The sequence below is a fragment of the Tauraco erythrolophus genome, chromosome 6 (genome assembly GCF_009769465.1).
Source record: "Tauraco erythrolophus isolate bTauEry1 chromosome 6, bTauEry1.pri, whole genome shotgun sequence".
In the NCBI taxonomy this organism is placed as follows: domain Eukaryota; kingdom Metazoa; phylum Chordata; class Aves; order Musophagiformes; family Musophagidae; genus Tauraco; species Tauraco erythrolophus.
Window position 1 is genome coordinate 50,223,778 of NC_141470.1, and position 25,280 is coordinate 50,249,057.

The 25,280-nt window shown below is 42.3% G+C and overlaps 1 protein-coding gene across 1 annotated transcript in view; it reads right to left on the reverse strand.

Annotated features, from left to right (window-relative positions):
- Nucleotides 1-25,280, reverse strand: part of STON2 (stonin 2) — a 63,258-nt gene that overhangs the window by 5,821 nt on the left and 32,157 nt on the right. The window contains exon 4 of the mRNA XM_086612640.1: nucleotides 1,624-3,459. Coding sequence (XP_086468766.1) covers nucleotides 1,624-3,459 — 1,836 coding nt within the window. The remainder of the gene's footprint in view (nucleotides 1-1,623; nucleotides 3,460-25,280) is intronic.

A 25,280-nucleotide genomic window follows, 5' to 3' on the forward strand; every position in this document is an offset into this window, starting at 1 on the left:
TACCGACAGCCCTGCGCTCTGCACGGTGACGCTGATGGATAGATGCTCTGTGGCAGGGCTCCAACACAGCAGTGCCAAGTCTGTGATGCATTTCCCCCTGACACAAGGTACATATAATAAAGCCTCACACTGGGAGAGACGAATCAAGGAAACAGGAGACATAGATCAACATCTCCCTCAAAGTTGCAATGAGTAAGGGAGCAACACCTCGCAGGAGGCAGTAGAGCCAGGAGTTGTGCCTCTTCTGGTTTGTTACTGGCACGTTCTGTGACTGTGTTAAAGTTTGGCGGCTTTTGTTTCCCCAGCTGTAATGTCTATATGGTATACAGAGATCTTTGGAGAGGAGATGCCACAGAAGGCCCAATTTCACAGCATCGTGTTCCCAGAGCTCATGCAGATGGCATAGTGAGATTTTCCTCACAACCATGTTATTGCTCATCAACAGCCTGAGGTTAATTTTTCATTGCGATATTCCTCTTGAGTTCCCAAGCTCTCAATTCCTACACCCCGCACTACAGAAAACACAGAGCCTTCACTTTTGTCAGTGATATCCCTCCACATTTGTAACCTATGGTATAAGCTGGCATCCTTGGGCTGAAATGTGATCCAGAAGACTAGAAGACTTGGATCATTGTTTTGCTGACACCATAGCTCAAACTCAGGAAAAACGTATGTCTTTAGAAAGCACCAAATCTGGTACAAGACTGAACTTTCAGGGAACACCGAATATGAAAGTCACCCAGCTGCATTACTACAGCATTACTACTAAAAAGTGCATCCCATTTGTAAAAAGCTAGTCTAGATCACAGAAATTTAGAAGTAGAATTCACTATAAATAAACCCAAGTTGTCTAGCTTTATCACGCACTATGGATGAAAGGCAAGAAGTGGGATGACTGGCAGTGATGGCCGAAGGGAGCAGTGGCTTGCTCATATTATTTGAATGTTTAATTATGAACATGTTACTAGAAATGCAAAGACTTGTGGGTTTTATGTTGGTATTCTCTCTTCAGGTTTAAGCTGTATTTACCTGTCTGCACTGATTACAGAAAGATAGCCACAAACTGGTGTTTGGATATTTTTTTTTTTAACGGTCGCACAATATCTTCTGTCCTCTCACAATCTCCATTCCAGATACTTTGTAGGCATTAGTTGTGGTATATGTGTTGAAATATGTAGCACAGGCCCAGTATGCTTGGCAACACATGGAAAAGTAATCACATCTGCTGGAACTACAGCAATTTATCTGGTCCTGTCATTCAGCCCCGTAGCACAGTATCTTGCCTTTGCAAGTTACCTGAAAAAGCCACGCTTCCAATAACAGTGGTAAGCACACAGGGATGTTCGATGCCTAAGTCCCATAGCATATTCACAAAAGCAGAGACAGAAGGCATATTTTTGCATCTGGAAAAAACAAACCTGTTTTTGTCACTAGCAATGTTTGTAGGACATGTAAAACTATTGGAATGAAGGGTCAGAGAAATGCTTCATGCAACTAACTGATGTCCTTTGGTATACTACAGAGGATGATTTGTCCCTCACCATGTAAACCCAGTATTCCCTATCTTCCAAAATACATAACTCCTTTTAGTTTACTCCTGCAGAGATGGTACGCACCACTCACCTGAGTTTTTGTCAGGCAGCCGATTTATCCTCCATACGATGGAATTAAAGGCATGCTCGTATTTGGCAGTTCCCAAAGTTACTCTCATTACTGGCTCAGAACCAGACAGACTGGTTGATCCAAAAGTGGCCCCCTTGTTCACCTTGGCTTTCAAAGATTTCTCCCCCAGGACGCTCTCCCTGCGGAAGTTCTTCACCCACTCATTTGGCACTGGGTAGCGGATCATCACATTTTCACAAGGGACCTGAGTTAAAGGGTCGCGGTTGGAAGAGAACCCAGTGGACATCATCAGCCAGCTCTGCACCTCCACCTCAGCACCATTGATGCTGGCAGCTGTCCTCAGGGTAAAAGGCAAAGTCTTCTCAGCAAAGACCGTTCTGAATCGCATCAGTTCAAACCGGCAGGCATCCAAGGGGTTGAAGAGGATAATACGGGAGTTATTAAACACATCCTCATCCACACATGAATGGAAACGACAGCTGTATAATTTAATCCACTTACTGGTAGTAGTGGGCATAATATCCTGCCTTGCAACTATCTCATTCCCTTTGATCAGGATATCATTAAGGCCCAGTCTGCATTCTGCCAGGCCAGAAAGGAAGCTAAGAACATAGATATGGGTCAAAACACTGTGCTGGAGAATCACACCATCTCCTTTGGCCAAGATGCCATGAAACTCATCCCTGACGTCAACCGTGATTTCTTCTTCTTGATAGTTTAGTCCCACTGTGCTCAGATCTGTTGATGAGGCTGGCAAGTTCATCAGCGTGTCTTGCACAGCACTGATGAAGCTCAGGAAGTCTTCATAATCTGTAGTCCCAAGCTTGATAATTTGCTCTCTCTCTGCTGTGTGAGCAATGGCTGGCTTAGGCTGATACTTCTTTTTCTCCTTGTAGGTTGTGCGGTCCAACCGCACACTGTGTATCCTTCCATTCTCATCATAGTTCTGGAGTTTGCGTTCTGAAATCTCATGATTGATTTCAAGTCTGAATTCCCGGAAAGGCTTCTCCAGTCCTTTCTCATAAAAAAGCTGTATACATCCACTGTCAGTCAGCTTGACGTATATTGGTCCCCAGTGCCTGGATGACATAATATTCTTCTTCTCTGGGATCCTGAGCATCATTGGCCATCCATCCTTTGGCTGAGCTGGAGTCAGGTTAAATAAGGCTGCATCCAGATCATATGGCATCATGGGATCATCATCAGGCAAGGTAGGGCTGCTCACACGATCTGGGTCTCCAATCTGGAGTTGTTTGAGCTGCTCTACAGCATCTGTGTGGGTTACAGTTTTGTTTGCCTCATGGAAACTGATGGTATCAGGCTCTTGATGGAGAATAATGAGAGAGTCTCTTTGGCTTTTGCCTGGAGCACTGGAGACAGAAGAACTTTTGGAACGCCTGTCTCGCTCCTCAAAGAATGAGCTGAATGGATTGATGGGTGAGGGTTGGACATCTCGCAGAGATTCATCTAGGAAGGGATTAGTAGCACTCCATGGTGGTGTTTCAACAGAAGGCAACTTGGTTAAGGAGGAGAGATCTAGTTTTTGAATTTTGGAGAGGTCACCCAATGTGCTTTTAGGACGTTCTCTTTTCTTAAAGGATGTAGTGAGGTTAAAGTTAACGTCTGGAGTCTGTGTATCTGCAGGTGGGGTGTCTGTTTTCAAGGGAGAAAGGTTCTGCGGTGAAAAACCAACGTCGTTGTCATCAAAAGTCACCCAGCTGGGAAAGCGAACTGTAGTTGGGGTAGACGAATGCCCATTCATGGAGGTGTTGTTCAGCTGCCAGTTGACAGCCTCCATATCTACCTCTTCATCTTCCTGGAGAGACGAGGAATTGTCTTTAAAAAAAGAGGGGAGGGGAGGAAATTTCAGCTAATTATTCTGAAGTTACCTAGTTCTCTCCACTAGAAAAAAAAAAACACAGTCTGCACAATAGTTTGCATGCTCAGGAAAGGTCTATTCATACGCTGGGAAAGAAAGATAATCAAAAGACTTGGATAAACTGCTGAAGAGTCTGGCAAGACTTGATGAAGAAATAGATTCAGCCAGTTTTAAATGGACAGTTTAACACAGAAAAGGAATGCAGGAAGAAATACAAAAGGAGTCACAGCAGTGATTGCATTGCTCTCATTCAAACATAATGACCTAAAAAAGAAACTTAGCTCACATGTTGCAGTGATTTTTTTAAGCTTCCCTCTCTCAACTTTCAGGCTGCATTTCTTCTCTCCACTTATCTTCTGTCATTTGCCTGTTTTGTTCCCTCTCTCTCTCGTTATCATTTTTTCCCCTTCTGTCCCCATATCCTTTACTCTACAGGAGAATCCCGTGGGGAGAGGGAATGAATACTGAGGAAGAGCACTTCCCCACTCTGTCCCCACACACTTGCTGTTATCACAAAAATACATGGGGATACGGTGAAGACATCATAAAAAGTGCCTAGGTGGCATTTTTGCCCAGGATGTGTTCTGCAAAGAGACTCTTTGGCTTACCCAGTGGGAAAGAGTCTGCCAGTCCTTGGATGTCTCTGAAAAATCTCTTGGAGAAACTGTGATCTAGGGATGTATGTTAGGATAAGGAAAAACATTTTTTTGACTTGTATTGTGGAAGCTGCCCTCATCCTCTGTCAGGATATGGCACCTTTGACCACCGTTTTCCTAGTCTTGGGCTCTGCCAGGATGCCTCCCAGAAGCCTGCATCATACTGTGCTGTTTCAATCCTAGCTCTACCTGGAGGAGATAGCAGCAGTGTTAATAAGGTGTTTTCCGAAATGAGCATAAATCCTCAGAGTTCAGAAATTAAAGGGTTTTCTTCCCATTTTCTTCCCACTGAGCTAATGAATCAGAGTATTCCCAAAATGAGCAGCCACATATTCTGCATCTGCACTATGGGTTTGTCCTACATATGATACAGCAGTGCCTAGCGTTTGTGCCTTTTATTCCCAATAAATCTATAGATCCCATGTTTTACACAAGTCGCTGTTCTTCAGCACAAGCAGAAAACGGTGTAAAATGTAGCACTTCGGTATGGCTATACACCTGTGATGTGAGCATAATTTACAACAACAAACTACTGGAGTCATTATTTAAATTGCTACCAGTTCCCCAAAAAGGTAAGCTTCATTTCCATTCTGCCTCAACCATAACAGACAATTTGAATGTTTATTCCAGTTACCATTTAGAATATGAAATAGGGGATATTCATGTTAGCCAAAATCCTGCCATTAGCTCATTATAATGTCTTGGGTAACTTGATTTTCTGGGCCCCGCAGCCCAGCTGTATGGAAGTTCACCCAATTTTTTGGTCTAAGGACAAAAAGCATCGTGCAAATTCTAAGGGTTATTATAATTGAGAATTATATATGAAGCAGAATTTGTTTTTCAGGGCATAATAATAACAAAGCAAAACCAAGAACAGATAGCTTTCACAGACTATCCATGCTTTTCAAAGTGTATTTAAAAAGAAGTGGCACTATCTTAATGTCTCAGATTTTCTTCTCTACCCTGCCCTTTCACTCCCAGCTTTGCACAATGCCTCTCTGTAATCCCTGCTACTGGTTGCACCACTGGGTGCAGTTGTGGGTCCTTTATCTGTTAAGTTTTGCCACAAGACTATAAATAGATTTATGGGGGAAAAAAACCATCAAGCCAACTGATGATCATCCACAACTACACCTAAGTGAGAAAGTAATAAAAAACCCAACAAGAACAAGTTGACATTGTTCTGATCCTGAGTTTCACACCGATACCTTCTATGTTGTCTCATGTCTTTCCAGCACTTTGGTTAGCAAGCTTGTAATGCTCTGAAGCAAAGCAAAGGCAACGGAAAGATGTAGTAAGAGTCTCTGTTTTTATGGTATTTCTGACAAAACATTCCCCATTTCTTTTAGGACTCCTAAAACTCCTGTGTTGATAAGATCAGGGTTTCTTAAGAGCACCTCTTCACCACCTGCAATTACAATTTCCCCCTTTCCCATAACTTAGCTTTTGAATTGCAGAAACCAAATATGATTCCACAAATAAAGTATTAACACATCTGGTAAGTTTTAGAGAGGCAGATGAGATGACCTCCTTGACAGTTCATGTGAAAAACACACAGAAATCACCTGACAAAATTTCTTTCTAAACTGAGGAAGTTTTATAAAATAAATTGCTTATTTGATCCAGATGCCCAGAAATACAGAAGAAACATTGAAGAGAAGATTCCTTTAAAAATGTGAGCATTTGTGTAATTTTATGTTCTAGAAAAATCAAGAAACTGTTACTTGATTTGATATGTGGAAGTGTCAGATCTGAGAAGTGAAATAATCTTTCCTAAATTAAAATCAAAAGTATGTTCTGCTGCTGCCAAATAACCATATGGTCAGGTTTACAAATACTTGAAGAATACAGAGGTGGTTAGAAAAGACAGGTTTTAGCTTTGTCTGTAAGAGAATGACTAATAGCAGGGAGGATAAAACCAGCAATATGCTAATGCAGCTCAGCATCCAAAGAAAGTTCCTGAGAACTGCATGAAATAGTGTGTATATCCCAAGAGAAATATTGACACGTCTGCTGCAAAGGCAAATACAGCATGGTGAAAAATCCTGACATTACTAGAGGATGGCTTAGACAATGACTTGAGATTTTTCTCTTCTTGAATTCCTGAACACCCGTGACAATGCTTAAAATGCGAATGTCCTTCAATTTGGCAGCACCTCAGTAGGTCTGGGAGAGGACACTTTAGAAAGTGATTCAGTAGATGAACGTTAAGTTCATTATTTTACTTCTTGCTTTCATAACTGTTTTCAAAATTCCTTCCTACAAGATAAATCAAGACACTAGCTTGCTGATGGGGTGCAGACAGTCTTCAACCCAGAGTTACTCCTGACTGAGAAAGACTAGATCTGCATAAAAAAAGGAAGTAGCGATCTAAACAAAGCACTGCTATTTTCTTTCTTGACCGACTGACTTTTCTTTCCTAAGCAAATGACTTTGATAGGTGTTTACTTTGCAAAATTAACATGTATGTTAATTGTCTGGCCTTGCCAGATTCCCACCTGACAGGTTGCTCTAGCCAGCTACAAAACACAGGAGCAGATTGACCAGACCAAGCAGGTGAAGATGACAGTAGTAGCTCTGTCTCCTTTCCCAGTGACACCAGCAGCACGTGAGCCGTGGGGCAGGCAGCCTCAGGCTGCCCACACAACTAGGCATCTCTGCATTCATTCCCCCACATAAGTGATGCCTGCCACCAGCACCGGCTGTACCTTACTACATACATGCCTCAGCCTCATTACCAAGCCATTAAATAATTGGGAAGCTTAAGTCCCTGGTCAACAATAAAATGTCAAGTTTGCTGTTTTGTTTCCATCCACCATTGAAAGTTCATTGTTGTGTTTTGGTTTTTTTCCATCCATAGGCTTCTTAATGTTTTGTTGGCTTTAGAAGTGTTCAGTAGTAAAAGAGTTAATAATTTCAGTATGATAAACTAGTAAACTGTGTCATGTTATAATGGGTGTAGAACATCTCACTATGATCAGCCTCGTGAGTCACTGCAAGGAAAGAAGGCTTTGGTTCTCTTTATTGTTTCATATTTTCATTTTTCTGTTTAAACCACTTTGGCCAAAACCACCAGGTAATATCACGTTAGCAATGCCTGGGGCAAAGGCAGCCATCCAGCTGCGAAAGGACATCGATATTGCAAACTGTTCATGACCAAAACTGTGCCACAGAAGTAGGAAGATCTAAGAGTGTTATACACCTTTCAAAAAGAAAGGCAGGCAATGACTTTAAGAAATGGATCTGAGCAAAAGCCTGGATTTTGAAATTTCTGAGTTCTCGTTTATTTTACATCTTGACAGAAAGCAGCTCAGAGCCTCGTGGCATGACTGTTTCTGGAATATCTTAATTTACATTTAATTCTGATAGCTTTACACTTCAGTCTGTAGTACAGGCATATCCTTAACATGGTCACACCTTCCAGTGTACTCGCTTCCAGGGTACTCGCTTCCTTAATGTCACCAACGCCAGTCCCTCAAAGTAAGCATTGTTAAGTTTTCCATTGGCATAGCCGGATCTATTCTAGGACACTTGCTGGAAAAGTAATCTGCGTAAAGTCCACCAGACACCGATACACAGGCAGGTAGTACTTCAGACTTGGCCTTTAAAGACCAGCCAGGTCAAGAGGATGCCAGTCACAGAATTTGTAGCGTCTCTGTATTCATAAGCAAAGACAGAGAAGCAGAAAGCGCAGATAGACAGAATTTGGGAGAAATCATGGACTAGGTTGTTGTGCAGTTAGTTATCTCTTCATGACAAAGGTTACACTTTCACATACTTTCTGTGACGTCCATATCTGGTCATTTCCTTGCATTTCTTTTCCATATTCAAGTCACAGCAACTGTGTCTGTACACGTTTTTTTTGGTGGTCCGTCCTGTTTCTGATCCTCCCGAGACAGATAGTGTAGTTTAAAGCGAGTGGGCTTCGTTCTGAAGTGATACAACCAGACTCCAATTCCCAGCCTGGCCGCTGACCTCCTATGAGGCTCTGAGGAAAACGCCTCATCGCTTTCACTCTCGCACCTTCTGCTTCTCTTCCCACTTTTTGTAGTTTTTGATTATAAGACTGTTAAATGTGGAACAAAGATTGTTCCTCTGTACTACAGTATCCAGCGCGTTTCTAGGACTCTCCCAGAACACCGTGTAAGTGTGTAAACATCACAGAGTTGGATATAAACCTATAAACTGATTCAATGAATATTTCTGTTATATCTACGTACACCTGCAAAGAGTTTCAAGTTTGGTACAAGCCATGAAGCCTGGCCTGTTTTTGTAAGCTTTCCTGTTTATCACTGCTCTGTTAACGGTGGAAGGTCAAACGCCTTACTGCTGCGGACATCAGTGTAACTTTCTCTAGTTAAACAAAGCTACAGTAGAAAAGTGCCATGGAGATCAGTTGCAAGAATCGGCAACTCAAAGCACAGAAAGCTTCTTGCCTATGGGAAGTTACTACCTGCTTATTTTGCACAGAGCATAACCCTGTGAGGATAACAGTTATTACTTCCACATGCTCCCCAGGCACCTATGCTATCAATCAGCATATGGTAACATTAAGGGAATACCTAGAAACGTCCTCTCCCAGCGTGCGAGACACTTTTTTCCCATGAGCTTCAGAATAGACTTTAGCTACAGAAGAAGAGGCATTACATTGCCTTCTTGCAAGAGGATTATGGGAAGGGGCTGGAAAGCCCCAAAACCCTGGAGCACCAACATCCAACAGGCTGGAAGGTACGCTTGTAAGCATTCCTGCAACTTTTGACTGTCTTTGCAAGATCTGACATGTGGGAGAGATGACTGCTCACGCAGTCCTTGTTCTCTACTCCTGCTGCTGAACACACCACATACAAAAATTTAACAGCAATCTAGTTCTCCAGCGTGTTGAATTGTTAATACAAAAGTTATGATTTTAACTGCCTACTTTATGGCACAGCTAAGAGACATTTCAAAATCATCACAGACGAAGTAACCAGCAGGAGAAGGTGCAAGATGAAAGACTGAAGTCACAGACCTGATCTCTACCTTCCCTTTCTTATTCCTTCTCCTCCCGCCTGACAGGCTTCTCAGATCATGTTGAATGGATTCATCCTTAGATAACTTTTGAGTTCATTATACTCTGTCATACTCTACACTACACCCCTTTGAACTTGGGTATCTAAATTTAGGCCATGTAAATCAGTGGCCTTATTAAACCTACCGTAGTTTTATCCCAAATCTGCAGTAGTTCTAATCTGAAGTACTAAACAGTCTGTGCCCAGCAGTGGGTTAATGACTGCTTAAATATGATTCCTGTTGCTTGGTTAACTATTGCAAATTCATCAAAGGTCCCAAAAGAAGTTTAATTGTCAAAAGAAGCTAAATCATCTGAAGTTACAAAGAAGTTTTATCACAGAGCTTCCAGCTCTATTTAAAACACAATGAATTTCATCTACATTCAATTAATTTATCCCCATGAGTCTGTAATCTTTATAAGAACTGCTGTATCTCATTTTAAATGGAAGCCATCATGCAGATGTTAAACTGAAGATGAAATACAAGCAAATTATGACTCAGCCTCTCACAGCTAGATTGCAGCAGCCCTCATGCTCCAGTAAAACTGTTGAAAAGGACTGTACTCTCTGTACTACCCTAAAGAACCCTAGAAGTTTTTGTGGACTTCATTTGCCGGTGTTTTGACATTTCCCTATCATTCTACAGCTACACAAACTTATGTATTTATGAGAAGGTAGGACTATTGCATTTCAGGCATTGGTGCTCACCGTGCTTCATTGCCCTAAATTATTTGCCTTGTGCCTCCTTCACTGACATTGCCTCTTGCTGCTTGGAGAGAGAAGAGAACACCTTCCCAACAACCAAGCCTGACCTAACCATTAAGAAACCAGTATCAGAGTACCAAAAGAGCAGTGGTAGTTGCAGCTGGAAGTTTCATTGCAACCAGCTATGTATGATGCTACCTGAGTGCATTTTTTTGTCCCACCTGTTTTCGGCTCCTCTGTTTATCTTTATTCAATTGGAGAAACTAATTAAATGAAGACTGAAATTCAATCAGAGCCCTGTCATTATTCCTTGAGTAAAGAAAATGTTCAACATAACAAAATCAGTTTGCAACTTAGAACTTTCCTGCATGATTTGATTTAAAAATACTCAATATTTTTACTTTGTTATGTTTATTGAGTAGTTAAAACTCTGGCTTACGGAAATAAAAACATTTCAGATGTGATATGGAATAACTGAAACAATATTTCAGCTACTCATAATCGATGTACAGTTAACTTTCCTCTTCTTTGTACAGATCTCAGCCGTGCTATCTCGTCTGGGCTATAACTATAGTTTTGTAAAAGTTTCTTACATGCTCTGCAGTCTGTACTGTGGAGTAGGTTAGGCAATCAGAATGGATCTGGCCACTCTTAAAACAAAACCAAGCATCTGTAACACACCTTGTGCACAAAACTGGTAAATTAGATTCTTACAGCAGATGTCTGTATTCAGAAAATGTGCTTTCCAAATATATTGCTTAGGTTTTAGTCTGTAAACACTTAAAAATCAGTGTATTAACACTCTTAATGCAAAATTACAGTCAAGAACAAACACACAACCTATCCAGAAATTACCTAAACATTGCAGCAAAGATAGGTATATAGCTTTTAAACACAAATGTCTTTATGTCTGTGTCTCCAGTTATTACCAATTTATTATTTGAACAGCAGATTCCAAATCAGACATAGTTCATGCAAGTCATAGACAAAGTTGTTAGTGTTTTGAAGAAACTGTTAAGATTGTCATGTCAGGTAGGAATTACGTGGCAATAAGTTAGAAGCAATAAAGAACTTTAAAAGGGAATAAAACTCTCCTAGCTATAGTAGAAGACGTATGGTACACAAAGAAAAAGCATTATTTTGGTTTAAAGCCAGCTTTCTTTGAGTTTTTTTTCAGTATCGAAGGCCACTTTAAAAAAAAACTGAAGTAAATACATATTGTTCTTGCAACATACTTACAAAAAGTGGTGTTCTTCTCTTAGGTGTTAAAGGACGGTAGCAAATGGTTCCCAAAACTATTACAGAGAAGAAGGCCTTTTGATTTAAACCCATTTAACAGTCGCAGATCTAGAAAGCACGGGTTTTTCCTGAAGATCAGTTCATGTCCTTCCATTAGCTGGCCAGAAGGTGGTACATTAAGACTGATATAATCAGAGGAAGTCTTCAAGATTTTTACAAGATTTAGACAAGACTATGTCTATTCAAAGAATTCACAATATATATGTAACGTACACTATTGTTTTATAATTAGGAATCATTTGAGCCAAGTTGTGAACAGGTCTCACGTGAGTGGTGGAGAAAGCATTAAAATATGCTTGTTTTTCCTTAGAACTTAATTCTACTAAACAAACATAATATACTCATAAAGTAAACATCTTAGCAACTCAGCATGCCTATGTGGTTCATTACAAAGCAACTGCATTTCCATTCCTGAAGACATAGCACAGATAACGACCGGCATATTTCTACCACCATTTCATCTAACTGTTCTCAGCAAGGTGTGCTCAGTCCAGAGGTTACCAGGGCTACGACTACACCCCAGCCTTAGTCATTAAGACTACCAGTGGAGTACTTACGCATCCAGTTTGGCTAAGCTAGACAAAGTCTGTGTGTAAGGGGACATAGCAGAGCTGGGAAATACAAAACTGAACCTGTTCCAGCAGAGGGATCAATAAGAGAGTGACAGGTTCTCTGGAGAAGAACGAATCCCTCTGCTTCATCTTTTATCCAGATGGAGAACGAGGAGCAAATGAGAACAATGGAAGACACGCTCACAACATTTTTCAAAAGCAGCTCCTTTCAAAGTACGTTGGCTAAGATAAACGGAGTTGGTTTGCTTCTGAATGTACTTTGGACTTTGCTTCTACCCACAGAGGTCTGCCTCCCTCTGATTGTAATCAGCAGTACATAGAGCATATCCTTCAATAGTGGAACTGCCACTGAGATGAGGCCTCAGAGCTCGTGAAGAAATATTCTGAGAGTAAATAAGGAAAGAGAAACATTCCTTCTAGCCCAGGATGTATCAGGAAGTTCATGATATTTGGCAAGCAGAATAAATCTGTAGCCAGTCCTACAAATGCAAAGACAATCCCACGCCATCTTGGAGGAACTGATACCAGCACGTGTTGAACAAGCACTCTTTCGCAAAGAGCAGTTACATAGATCTCTCATACACAGACAATACAGTACTTCATTATGTCATAATTTTACAATCAATACGTAATGGACTGGTAGCAAAATACAGAGGTTTGCAGACCTCTTAAGTTTTGTCGTAAGTGCTTGAGACAGTACCATGTGGAATAAACCTGACATTTGCAGTGCCAGATTGCAACTGGAAATGTGCCAGTTAGTGGGTCCTCTCAGAGTTTGGGGTCCCATTAAGCAGCATAAGCTTTGACTGGAAAGCAACACACTATAGCCTCATGCATCAAGTTATGGATCCAAAAGGCAGCTGCAGTATTGCATAAGCATGGGGGTCTGGCTCTGTCGAACAAATGTGAGAGATGTTCCCATAGCCATAGGAAAATTGAAGGCAGGAGACCATCACGTGTGTTACGTGTCTGAAACAGTCCATCAATTCAGAAACTGTAATGTTAGTGACCACAAATGGTAACACCAGCTGATGACAACTTGGCATTCAGTGCAAAATAATTAGTCAATCTCTGATTCCTAGGTGGGCAGTTCCTGCATGACTGAAGCCAACATCACCCCAACTATCTGCTCAGTCTTGTGCTGATTCTGTAGCAAAAAAAGACAAGTCAGTACACAGGGATGTCAAATAAGCCTGTACCAGTGCTCAATGCACTGCTTATAAAAATAAACAGTGATGTCCATGCCTGCACATCATTTAGGAGGAGGCAGGACAAGGTATATCAGGGAAAGAAGGAACGTGTTTTGCTTGATGACTGACATAAAAAGGTAAAAAATGAAAATTTATATTGACAGAAAAAGATTTAAACCTCTATACTGCAGAGAAAAACATGATGGGAGGAAGAGGAGAAAAAACAGATATGTGTTATTTGACATCTTCAAAAAGCACTGTTGCCTAATGCTTCTGGCTCCCCACAACATTTTAAAATAGTAGCACTAACTTCCTGATTCCTGCACCCAAGGCATTTCCCAGGATCAAGTTTTATATCATACCGAGTCAGCAGCTCACATCCTGTCTGCCAGATTTATCTGTATATCTCAGGTTATCCGGGCAAGAGGTAATGTCATATTTATACTACCTTTACCCTGAGCAATATCAAAATGATTTGTAAGTTATGCTACTGCTGTTATTTAAAAAAGACCCCAAAGACTGATTTCCCAATTTCTAATGTAAGGCTCTGTGGAAACATCAACTCCAGCTACGTATTTTAAGAATTTAGTTACCTGATTAACTGTAAAGACAGATTTGTTACATAGACAACACAGATGATACACACTTATAAATTATGGAAGTTAACAGTGCTCCTCTTCGGCCTGAAGCTTATGCTAATATTTTTCCCCCTGCGGCTTGCCATGCAAACATTTTCTGTTAAAGTGCAGAGAAGACCATGTAACTATGTGAAGGCAGCCAGTTTGGCCAGCTCTTGACTCAATGCATGTGGGAGCTCCAGGCAACAGTGAAGTTTTATGAATTAACAAGCGAGGTGCTCAATGCAAAGGTGAGAGGAACTACAGTAAAGCCTTGTGTAGGTAAAGTTCTTGGTTGTTTTTTTTTTTATTCCTGGAGAGACTTTTGACACATAACACAAAGGATTGAAGGAGACTAGCTGGAAATAGTGTGAGCAAACAGAAAGGACAGCTTGATCTATGTGTAATGCCTAACCCGTGTAGATGTCACTGAGGATGCACCTGCCAAAGCAACACCCTCATCCTCAACAAATAATGATAATTACAGGTGCCTGAGGAGCAGCATGATGCAAAGGATATGACACAGGAATGGGCTGCAAAAGGCCTAGGTGCTAACCTGAACTATGGGATCGTCCGAGTGACATTCAGCTAGCAATTCATACCCTCTGTTCCACAAGTTTTCTCTCTGTAGCGAAGCAAAAATACTGATGTAATGGAAAGTGTTAATGGTTGTTGCCAAGTGTGTTTGATGAATAGGCTATCATACATCACGTGAAAGCTTGCAGGCTTTCTAGGGACCACGCAGGATAAATGGAATAAGCAAAGAAGCTCCTCTAGGGAATAAAATAATTGGAGACGGTACAAGCAGTGGCCTTTGGCTGAGCAAAGCTTAACTCATGCGTGCCAAGGAATTTCCTTGTGTACTAGCTGCTTGCAAGTAGGTAAATCTGGATGAGAACAAATAAAAAGTTGGAGGAGCTGCAGTAAACAGCTAAGACTGGATGCTTCAATACAGGACTGGCTGTGAACTGCAAGGAGAAACGCTGGGCATTTGCTTCTTATTGTTTGTTCCTCCCATACGCTGAGAAACAGAGCACTGTTCACACTATTTACAAGCAAGGTTTCCACCAAAAATACTGGAGGCAAGCCAAAGAAGCCTCTAGTACCAGTCAGCAATTCTCTCTCCTGAGATCTAAGTATGACAAATCCTGTTTTTTCCAAAGAGAGCGCGTGTATGGCACAGCTCCCTCTGCCAAGACTGACCTGATACTAATTGGCAGAAAAACTGATGATGGATAGAAAGAATATCTCTTACCAGCTCTCAATGGAAACTATCATATGAATTAATAGTTTAAAATACAGTTATTTTTAATGCATTTGCCTTGCACAATGTTGGAACATTAAAAATTATGATCTGGCAGACATGTTTGTATACAAAAACAAAATACAGAAAATATCCCTATTATTTTGTTAGAAAAAACAAAAGTCTTTCATGCTTGATTTTGCTTCAGGTAGGCAGCAAGGACTGGAGAAAGAAAGGCCTAAGACACTGCAATCAAGTGGCAAGGTGAGCTGGAGAATATTTATAAAATGAAAAGAGATTTGGGAATTTTTCCAGGAGTCTAAGGTGAGCATGGGGCTGCTCCTCACCCTGTGACTGTAAGAGCATGAGGACTACTCGTATCCGCTCTTTTAAACTGTGCACCTGAAAGACCTAAATATTTTCTCAGGTAGAAATCGGGATGACAAAAGTAGGGCCTATGGGGTTGCTCAGAAACCCCAAACAAGAAAAGCTTCGCCTTGAGTGAAAACACTGAGAAAAACCCTGGAGTTTCCAGTTACTGAGACCTTGGAATGCAGACTCCTGCTGCAATAGATACTGAAACATGCTTGTTACAGTCAGATAGGCACCACTTTATTCTGGAAATAAACTTAAACTTTGTCTTCAAAATCCGTATTACGCTCTTGCTAAAGCAGCTGCAGGGTTGAGTCAGGCTGCTGCACTGCTGTTTGTCACCTCTTGACGCCTTTGAAGATGCAGTTTGGATATATGCTGAGCAAGATGGTTTAGGGAGACAGGACAGAGTAAGAAAAAATATTCCCACTGATGGTAACATAACTTTAGCCTCCTTTATGGTGACGCTTAAAGGCTGTTCTCAGTTTTTGTCTGTCCAGGAAAACTATAATAATGTTACAAGGGCTGTCTTGGAGAGTGTTTCCAACAGCACAGCTGTATCAGCGGAGCGTGCCTGCCCTTCCAGTATGACTAGCACAACCATACTAATGACAACTTCAGCCAGCTTCGGGAACTGACGGAGCTGACCCAGCCCACCCTTCGTATGCTCATAACGGAAGGACTCCCAGGGATGGCGCGAGACAGAAAACTTGTCAGCATGTTCATCAAACTATGTTTTAGTTAACTGCTCCTCCTATAAAGCCCTCTGACTCTGTCTTAGAGTCTTGTTATCATCCCATGGTGCTATCAGCACCTCATCTCCAACCTCGAGGCAGCTGTCGACCAGCCCGGGAGGCTGTTATGAGGGAATGGCTTGTTTTACGACATACTGCTCTGATTGATGAGGCTGTTCCCCGCTTTCCACACTCCTGCGTTCCAGGTCTGGGACTCTCCTAGCGCAGCCTTTTCCTTCAGCCCAGCTGTCGTGCAGCTATCACAATTGCAGGAAATCAACAGAACCAAATACCGGGCTGTTACCTTTTTTATGTCATTTGGAGTTTTGTTTTTCCTTTTTGTATATGTGTGTGGAGCCACTGCAGTACACGGGATTATTCAGGGTCACTCCACAGAAGCTGCCAAACAGCAATGATCCAACGAGCTGTTTCTTCCTCTCTCCCTTGGGCCATTCTGGTGTGATTATGGCGAACAGAAAGGCGTGGGCCTGCTAAATGTGAGAGTCTGACCAAAAGAGGCTCACACGTGAAGAATGGAAAGAAGTAACTCACGATGTTGTCACAGCACTCTGTGGTGAGAAGTGAAGAGGAAACCCATGCTTCCTTCCTCTCTGCACAAATTGTAACTTCCCATCTTCCCATCTCTAGCAGGCATCTTCCCTCCAACCTACGATTCTACCTCAGGGCAAAACCCAGGGTATACAGGGTCCAAATTCCCTTATGCTAGTCCTGCATAACTTCTCAGCCACCCTGATTTCTTTTCTTACTGTTAAGTTTTACCTAATCCCATCACCACCTGGTCTTAGCTGCGTGTCCTCCCTATTCCCCAAATGATGCTCCCCATTCTTTTGATGGGGGTGCAGAGGGGGAAGCTTTGCCAAGTAATTTCTTTTTCTTTGTAAGATAGAGACAAAGAGTGGAACACATTAAAATAATCCTGTGTAGAAGTAAGTAAGAGTCTTTAAATGTCATCCATATCAGTGAGCCCCTTGCCATATACATGAGAGAATAAGTTGCCAGCTTTAAAGGTGATGAACAAGGAATCCCGGAAATTTCTGTCCTGGGGTAGCAGTTACTATGAATCAGGCAGGGTACACGGGCCAGATGGGACAGGGCTCTGATAGTGTCAGAGCAATCCTTGTATGAAATACATCAAAGAAAGTTAAGTGGAAATAAACTTCTGCATTCTTGAAACGTGGAAGACACCTGCCAGATCTTCAGGGTAAAGGATAAGATTAGGGGGAAAAAAAAAGGTGGACAACGTGATAGGAAACCTTACTGCCTGTATCACCAAACTGCGTAGCTGGTTTGGTGGCGGCTGAGAGACAAGAGCCGAGCACAGAATGTGACAGAAAACAACAGGGCCCCCACAGCTGCTGTGCCCTGTAAACAAAGCATGTCTTTCTGAAGGGCCATGTGAGATTTTGCAGGAGAGCTCTGAAAGAACCGAGGTCTGCCCGAAGGAAACAACAGGCATTAGAGAAAAAAGCAACACGGGATAATAAGATGAGGACTTTATTGAGCTTGAAAAGAAAGGTGCCCAGACTATAAAATGAAAAAATAATTATTAATGTATTCTTATAAACTGATCAAATGGACATTCGAGAAATGAATGGGCAACAAACACTTAACAGGTAAATAAAGTCCTTAAAGCAATATCTTATTATACAGTGGCACTGACTGGTGGAGGAGATTTGACAGGAGTTGTCTAAGAAGAACACCCCTGCTATGGACAAGAACGACTGCTTCACTTCACTACTGTGTATTATATTCTAATGTTTCAAGAACTAAGCTGATCACTCCCTAGGAAAAGATATTTTTTTCTTCATCAGATAATGTTGCAGAATTGTTTCAGTACATTACGGAAATGGAGCGTGGGGTGAATTTTTTTTTGCCCACTGGCTTACTTGGGTACGGTGGGTAGAGTATTTCAAGATAAAGTGTCTGAAATAGATGTCAGATGAAAATGTACGATCAGTGGACTTCTACTAGGTTAACAAGTCTAGATGAAATATCCAAAGTGGCTTAGGAACATGAAGTAATCTGATCTTTTGTGCTGCATCTCCCCAGTTTGTATGTTCGTACTACTCATCTAGGTCATACCGAGGTCAAATGGTGGAAACAAAAAGGCCCGTTGTGTGGACAAGGATGTGCACCTTATGGAAGGCTTTAAGTTTAACATCTCACGTAAAATGGTGTTTCTTGTAGGATTTGCTAAGGAACACTCATATAAGTGCTTGAAGTCACAAAGGAGAATTCTGCCCTTGCTCTGACTTAACGAAAACGTGTTTCTGCTTAGGACAAGGAAAGAGATTGTAGTGGAAGGGAGTGTGTTTATTTGAACCAGAATTTTAATGTTCTAGAAAAGCTGACAGCTTGGAAGATTAAATCCTGTATTCACTAACTCAGCAGCATCCTCCCTCCTCCCCTCTAAACTCCCCCATCATCTGTGCTCCACAACATAAGGAGGCAACCCTAGAAAACAAGATACCTACTTGACACATGGTGAAATCTGTGCTTGAGCTCTCTGAGCTGGGTCTGAACAAAAGCGGGGTCAACTCTGCTGATGATTTTGAACACGAAAATTGGTTCACCCATAAAGCAAATTGAAACCCAACTCTTTTATTACAGGGACTGAGTAGTTGTCAGACAGCAGCAGCCTGACTATGCTGGGGTAAAAACTGTGCCAGGCAGCACCGTGGGCGAGCCGCTCTTCTTGCAAAGAGTTTCATGAGGCATCGGGAAGCAATTACTGAATCCCAGCAAAACCTAATTATGCCCCCTCTCCTCCTTCACAAACTATCATTTAGGAGAAGTCAAAATTATTTTTCTCCTCTCTCCCCTACAGTTAAAACATAAATTAAGGGGTTTGGGGTTTTTTTTCTCCCCTTTAAACTTTTAGCCTCGTTTAGTCTCTTCTTTGTGCCGGGTCTTTTGTCTTCGGGAAGAGGCTGCTTCGCTGGAAGCTGATGGAAAGACAACTGTCCGGCAGACAATAAAGCCGTCTGCAAAGCAGACATTTCTGAATGGAGGCAGCGATGGCCGAGACAGAGGCATTCCCCACCGGTTGCTATAGCAGCGGGGGGAAGGGGCAGGACGGGCGGGCCGGGGGCTGCCCCCCGCCCTGGGGGCTGCCCCACCGGCCGTCAAAGAATAGGAAGAAACGTTAACCCCTGCTTGCCCTCTACCAGCAAGGGGAAGGAGGGAGGATGGCGATGCTGGGGAGGAACGGTGTCTCCTCGAGGCGGGGAAGGTGGCGGGAGGTGCGGGTTTGAGGTGCGGTGTTGGCTCAGCGGGGTGCAGAGCTGCTTTCCTGAGAGGAAGGAGTATCTGCTCTGGAGTAGTTGCTTGTACAGACAAGCCTGGGCGCTAATTATGGAATTTGAAACAGATCGAAATAAGAAGCACCAACCAGGTTAAAAACGCGGCATGCCCGGTACTGACATCCTTCTGGGTCCACCAGAAAGAACAACGTAAGTGGAGAAACGCGCCATGTTCTGGGTTCCAGTCATTTCCCAGGAAGCTTGGGCTGATCGGGGATGCTGGGGGGTGATTTCGCAACTTTAACATACAGCAAGAACTAATCCTGCATATTTTATCTCCTTCTCCGGCACAGCATGCTACAGTGTGAACCATTAGCAAGTCATTTGATGGAAGTGGCAAACACTTCCCGGGCACAAAGAATAAACACAGGTAACATTGGTAGCATTAGCCTCTGTAAATTCAGGGCAGAATTTAACAGGACAGCAGTTACTGGAATCCTGTATGCTTTAACTAACTTTTGGCTCTCGGCATCAGAGTGCACGTAGAGCAGCTCTAGAGCATGCAGATTTACATAGTCTACACCTAAGACTCACTGTCCAAACTGAAAATTTCGGGTTGCTTTTTTGATAGGCAAGACATTTCTCCAATGATATTTCATGGGAAAAAAAAAAAAAGAAAACAAAAAAGATCACTTGTTATCGTCTTGTTTCCCTTCTTACTGACTCTAAGGCCCAAGTACAGAAATGGAGGGAATAATGTCCAGCAGACAAAGTAATTCCCTTTTCAGCCAACAGCAGCCTTACTTTTGATCTGGTTGGAGGAATAAGGGTCCTGCCTGCAGCAGGTGTCTACTCCAACAGTTTGTAAACTACGTTCATGTAAGTACACCGAAGTTTGAGTGTCTCTTCATTGTCTTTTTGGCCTGCAAAGCAGACTGAAAATCTCTTGAGAACAGGAGCTCTCATGAGAGTATCTGAACTTCAGGTCAGGACAAAAAGTCTCCTAGATCAGCATTCCTGACAACATTTCAGTGATTCTCTGTCAGTCCCAGCTGGAACCTGTACATGCTGAGGCAGCTGCAAAACAGACAATAAGCAAAACTCAACCAAACAGCTTCCAGGTTTGGAAAAGCTCTGGAGTTTGGCTTAAGTTTGGGAAGGAGAAAGTTCAGGTTGATTCTTTTCATCTACGTTGCTTCATTCATTTCCTAGTAAGGGATCACCTGGAAAGGGGATCGTCCTGTCTGCCCGTGGATGGCCAGGTGTCAAGAAGATTTCTCTACACAGTGAAGATGCTTCTTGGCTGGTTAGGCTGTCAGCACTCTGCATGATGCAGCAGATAAGAGATGTAAAGCAGAACTTCTGCATTCTGTGAGCAGCAATTTTGCTAAAGAGACATAAGGGAGCCTCTCTTGCTACACTGAGCCAGTAGGAGCCACTTTTAGATGAAAATAATTTTGAACATTTCATTTACTGTCATCTACAAATGTATTTTACTGTGAATGGTGTGTTCAATAGTATGTACTTAGGGATAATGTGAATGGATTTCACTCAGGTAAGGAAGGTCGGAGAGAAGAAGGGCAACCTTAAGGAATGGAGGGCACCTTTAGACGCAGTGATTTTGGAAAAGATTTGGATGATTATCACCTCTGGTGCAATCCTGAGGCTAAAAGAACTGATATAATATTAAGATTTGGGAAGAGAGAAACGTAAAGTGGAAGGGAAGTCATTTCACTTGCATATGTAGCATGGCCTGGTTCCTGTGGACCACTATGACCCGATCTTTTGTTCCGAATTCAGGGATGTAAAAAAACTGAGGAGGGTTTAGAAAAGATCCACAAATACTATAAAGGGATAAAAACCCTACCACACAGCAAAAGACAAAAGCTCAATCTATTTAATTTGCTCTGCAGGAGATTCAGGAACAATCAGGCTGTAAGCACCTCCACAGAAAATTATAAAAGAAAAATTGCTGTGATTTAATAAGTGATATGTGATAGTTGGAAGGCAACATGGAGCAATTGAGATTAGAAATCATGCAGAGTTTTAACAGCAAGAGCAATTAACCATTGAACTGATTTACCAAAAACTCTGCACAGTGATGCCCTACGTCATGGGAGTGCTTTAGGCAGGTAGGATTATTCTAGTTCTCACAGGAACTAAGTCAGGCATGTGCTATGGTTTGTGATACACAGAAGCTCCAGCTACATGATCGCTTTAAAGCTTTTTGACCTTTAAATCTGCATGGGAAAAAATACAGCAATGGTTATTTAGGTAGCTCCATCTCATTCTCCTGTTGTGTGATGAATTTAGAAATAGCAGAATGAATTTTAGTGCTGCTCTGTCACAGAAAAACATTAATGTACTAGTATGGAGACCTGATGTCTAATTGAGCATTTTGCAATTGGCTGTAAGGAATGGAAAGTAAAAGTTACAAAGAAAGCCAGGCCAGTATTCAGGAGGCCAAATATATTCATATCTGAGAGGATGTCCTCACACAATCTCATCTCGAAGTGCTCAGACATACATGCTCCTACATATAATAACTGCAGTACAAACTGATGTTTAAAAATAACAGAGGAAGAAAAAAAGGAGTTGCATCAAATTATCCTTTCTTCTAGATCACAACATAGTTCACTGAATTTTGCTTTTTGCACTTCAGAACTCGCTTCCAAACGTACGTCTATGTGTAAATCCAGCTGCTTATTCCTGTGTACACGACGGCAACACATTTCTTGTGTTTTCAACAAATGCCGAAGCACTGAAGTCCCCTAACAATGCCGCGCTTGACGAATCTGAATTGCTCACTCACCCACTGAAATTCTATGCAGAGCAGCACAGAGCTGTTAATCTCGCAGCAAAACCTCCTCCCAAACCTTCCCTTTCTTGAACACCTCAGCAGCCAAAGACACAGACTTCCATTATCCCTCCAGCAATATTTTGAGAAAATTAATATAGCTCTTTTTGTATGTTTCAGTTTATCTTCTTATACCACAGAGAAGCTTTTATCAAGAAGGAAACAGCCTACTTTTCCTCCATCTGATGAGAAAAGAAATAACCTCACACAAAAGTTCATGAACCAAACTGCCCTCCTCCCCCACATCCTCCTCGGCTTTAAAACACGGTGTGTTTGTACCAGTGCAGTCGGCACTATGAATAAGGCACAGGAGGACATTACATGCTGATTTAGTTGTATACATACAACTTACAATCCCCTTTTTCATCACTTGTTCCCGGAGGACCAGAAGTCAACCCTCTGCCTCATCCTACCAGTGTTCACAGCATCAAACCCTTCCTGTAAATAAAACTTTCCCAAGTCAGTGATCTCGTGTTAGAGGTTCCCTTGGACTTCTTGGGCTGAGACGTTTCTTCCAGCCGTCTTTCTCTGTAGTTCATCCATCAGCCATCCTTCCGTCTGCCCACCCGCCTATCCAGGCACTATTGGCTCCTGCTCCTATCGTACTTTTCTTCTAAATGAAGTTTATACGCTCCTCCTCCCACCGATAGAAAAAAACCTAAACCCAGACCGCTCAGATGCACAGATTCTGTTCTTGCTGCACTTACCCGGAGCTCAGATAACTTTAGTTTCGCGGTGCCAGCCGCTGGCGTGTCAGTCCGTCCATGGCTGCCTGCTGTGGGAGCTGAGTGGGGAGGTATGCACCCTGCGTGCCGGAGCAGGAGCCGTGGCTCGCCGCCTGCCAATCAGCCCCTCTCTGCCGCCTGGGCAGGGCGGAGAGATGAAAAAATGTGCAGGTTTCGTTCAGATCTGGCACACCCAGAAAAGCAGGAGGTGAGAGACGGACAGAAAAGCAGGAGGTGAGAGACGGACAGAAAGGCTGGGAGCAGCAGGCTGAATGGGTGCGAAACTTCATGATAAACAACATACTTAAGTTTCGGTTTTCCTCTTTCATACAAAAGCTACCTTTTTGGGGGCAAGACTAAACCAAACCAAACCCCAAAAACATTTCAACTGATCACCTTGCAAGAAATGCAGCAGGCTGCTCCCTGTGTCAGCAGCTGAATCACCGTATCCAGTTAACTCTTCAGGCACCAGCGGGTTTTACGACTGGGATTTTCTTTTGCGCGCGCTCGTGTGGACTGTTTTGGATTTACTCCAGCTTGGGTAAATACAGAGATAACTTTTAAATACAAAGTACTTACCACATTTTAAAGAAGTCAATCAGTCAGTCAGTCATTTTTAATCTCTATTTTTGCAGCTCCTTGGAAATATTATCCTATGTCTCAAACTAAGGACAGAAATTAGAAAGTGGTTTCTGATCATTAGAAGCATATGAGATTCTAGTGCAGTCTTGCAGAAGGAAAATGAAGGGCATGAAAATCCTATTTTTAAGGACCAAACAAGACAAATTTAGGACAGGGATAACAGGATATGTCAATTTGTAATAGCAGGGTATTAGACTTTATGATCCAAGAAGTTTTTGCCAGTTCTTCCCATGAAAGCCAAATAAAAGAAGGAAACCTACCCTATACACCAAACAGTCAGGTCCATCAACACAGAGCGCTCCACCTGCTGGATACACAACTAGGTCTTCCGAAATCTCTCACTTCAGGCTACACTGTCTCTGTCCTTGCCCTCACCTCTGCCCCAAGCAGTGCAGATGCAAGACTGAAAACCACAGGAAGAATCTGTCAGTGCCTCCGAAGAACAGCCAGCATCCTTCTGCTCTGTCGTGACATTCATAAGGTCACTCGGGCTTTTCTCATTTCCCCTTAGTGGTTACTATGGAGGAACAAAATGTATTTGGGATTTTGACACACAAAGGAAAACAAGCAGATTGTCTGAAGGCAAGGTTACCTGGATAATTTGGAAATCACGCCAGAAAGTATCTGGCTTACAAACAAAATACTGAATTTACATTTAGCCATTGAAATAAATCAATATAGAAATTATATTAATCACACTGAAATAACTGCAGAAGGTAAATGGCTTTATGGTTTGAATAGTGGAGCACGACAGCGTGCAGAATCAACAAGGAAAGACCAAGCTAAGACTTTTGGGTTTTGGTCTAATGGTGAGTGTGAATTAAACGATGAAGGGGGAATAGATGATGGATGAATGACTAGATGATCGTATCATAGGGACAAGTGTGTTGCACAGGAATCTTTCAGGTGGGAAAGGCACAGAACAGCATGCAGCAAAGCTGGTGCCTGCCAGCCTGCAGGAGAGACATGGCTGCTTTAATAATGGGGTACATCTGTGCTGGCAGGTGAGGGCAGAACCAGTGGTTATTAGATAACTCTCCTCAGGAAAAAACCCAAATTAAGAGTAGCCACATACTGTAGCCCCTTGTGCCAGCCTCTCCATCTAGCCTTTTGCAAATTTGACCCTATGCAACTCGTCTGAAATTAGATGATTAACAGCAGAGCTGGAACATTTGTTTTCTAGTACTCCCAGGTTTGCCAACCATGAAGCTGTCCCTTATGCAACGCTGTCACTGCTCACTTCCCTCCTGCACCTTGTTATAACAGCTTTAACAGACCAGATATGGCTTTCCCTATCAGTGTATGAAAAAGCACTTTTTGTTTCACAGAAGCTAAAAATTCCCAGGCTTGTAGCAAGTTGAGGCTAAGGCAGAATGAGATGGAGAAATTAGCCCAAGGACAAACTGCTTGAACAAAAACTTTTAAAGATGCAGGGCTTAAACAAACATGCTGGCTGGAAAGATGAAAACTCAGACCTGCTCTTGTGACTTTCCAGATGAACAATGATCCTTTTCTCATTTTATCCTTTCTCTCCTCTCCTCAGCCAAGGGAAACCTTTATGTAGATAATTTTGTCTGCTGTTCCGTCTGTTGCCTCGATCTTCTTGTGTGAAATAGCAATGTAAGATGAGCAGGGAGATGAAGTCATCTTCCCCTAGACTCCCTCTTTTGTTTCTTGTTCCCAATTAAAGTCCATAATTAATCTGGCCACCATGACAGAGCGCTGCATGGGGTGCTGGGATGTCGCAGACATACTGAAGCAAACTTGTTTCTCAGGAAACAAAATTTTTTTTCCTCACGTGGTATTAGTCCCTTGACCCTTTGTCTGATAAAAAAAATTTTAAAACATGCACAGC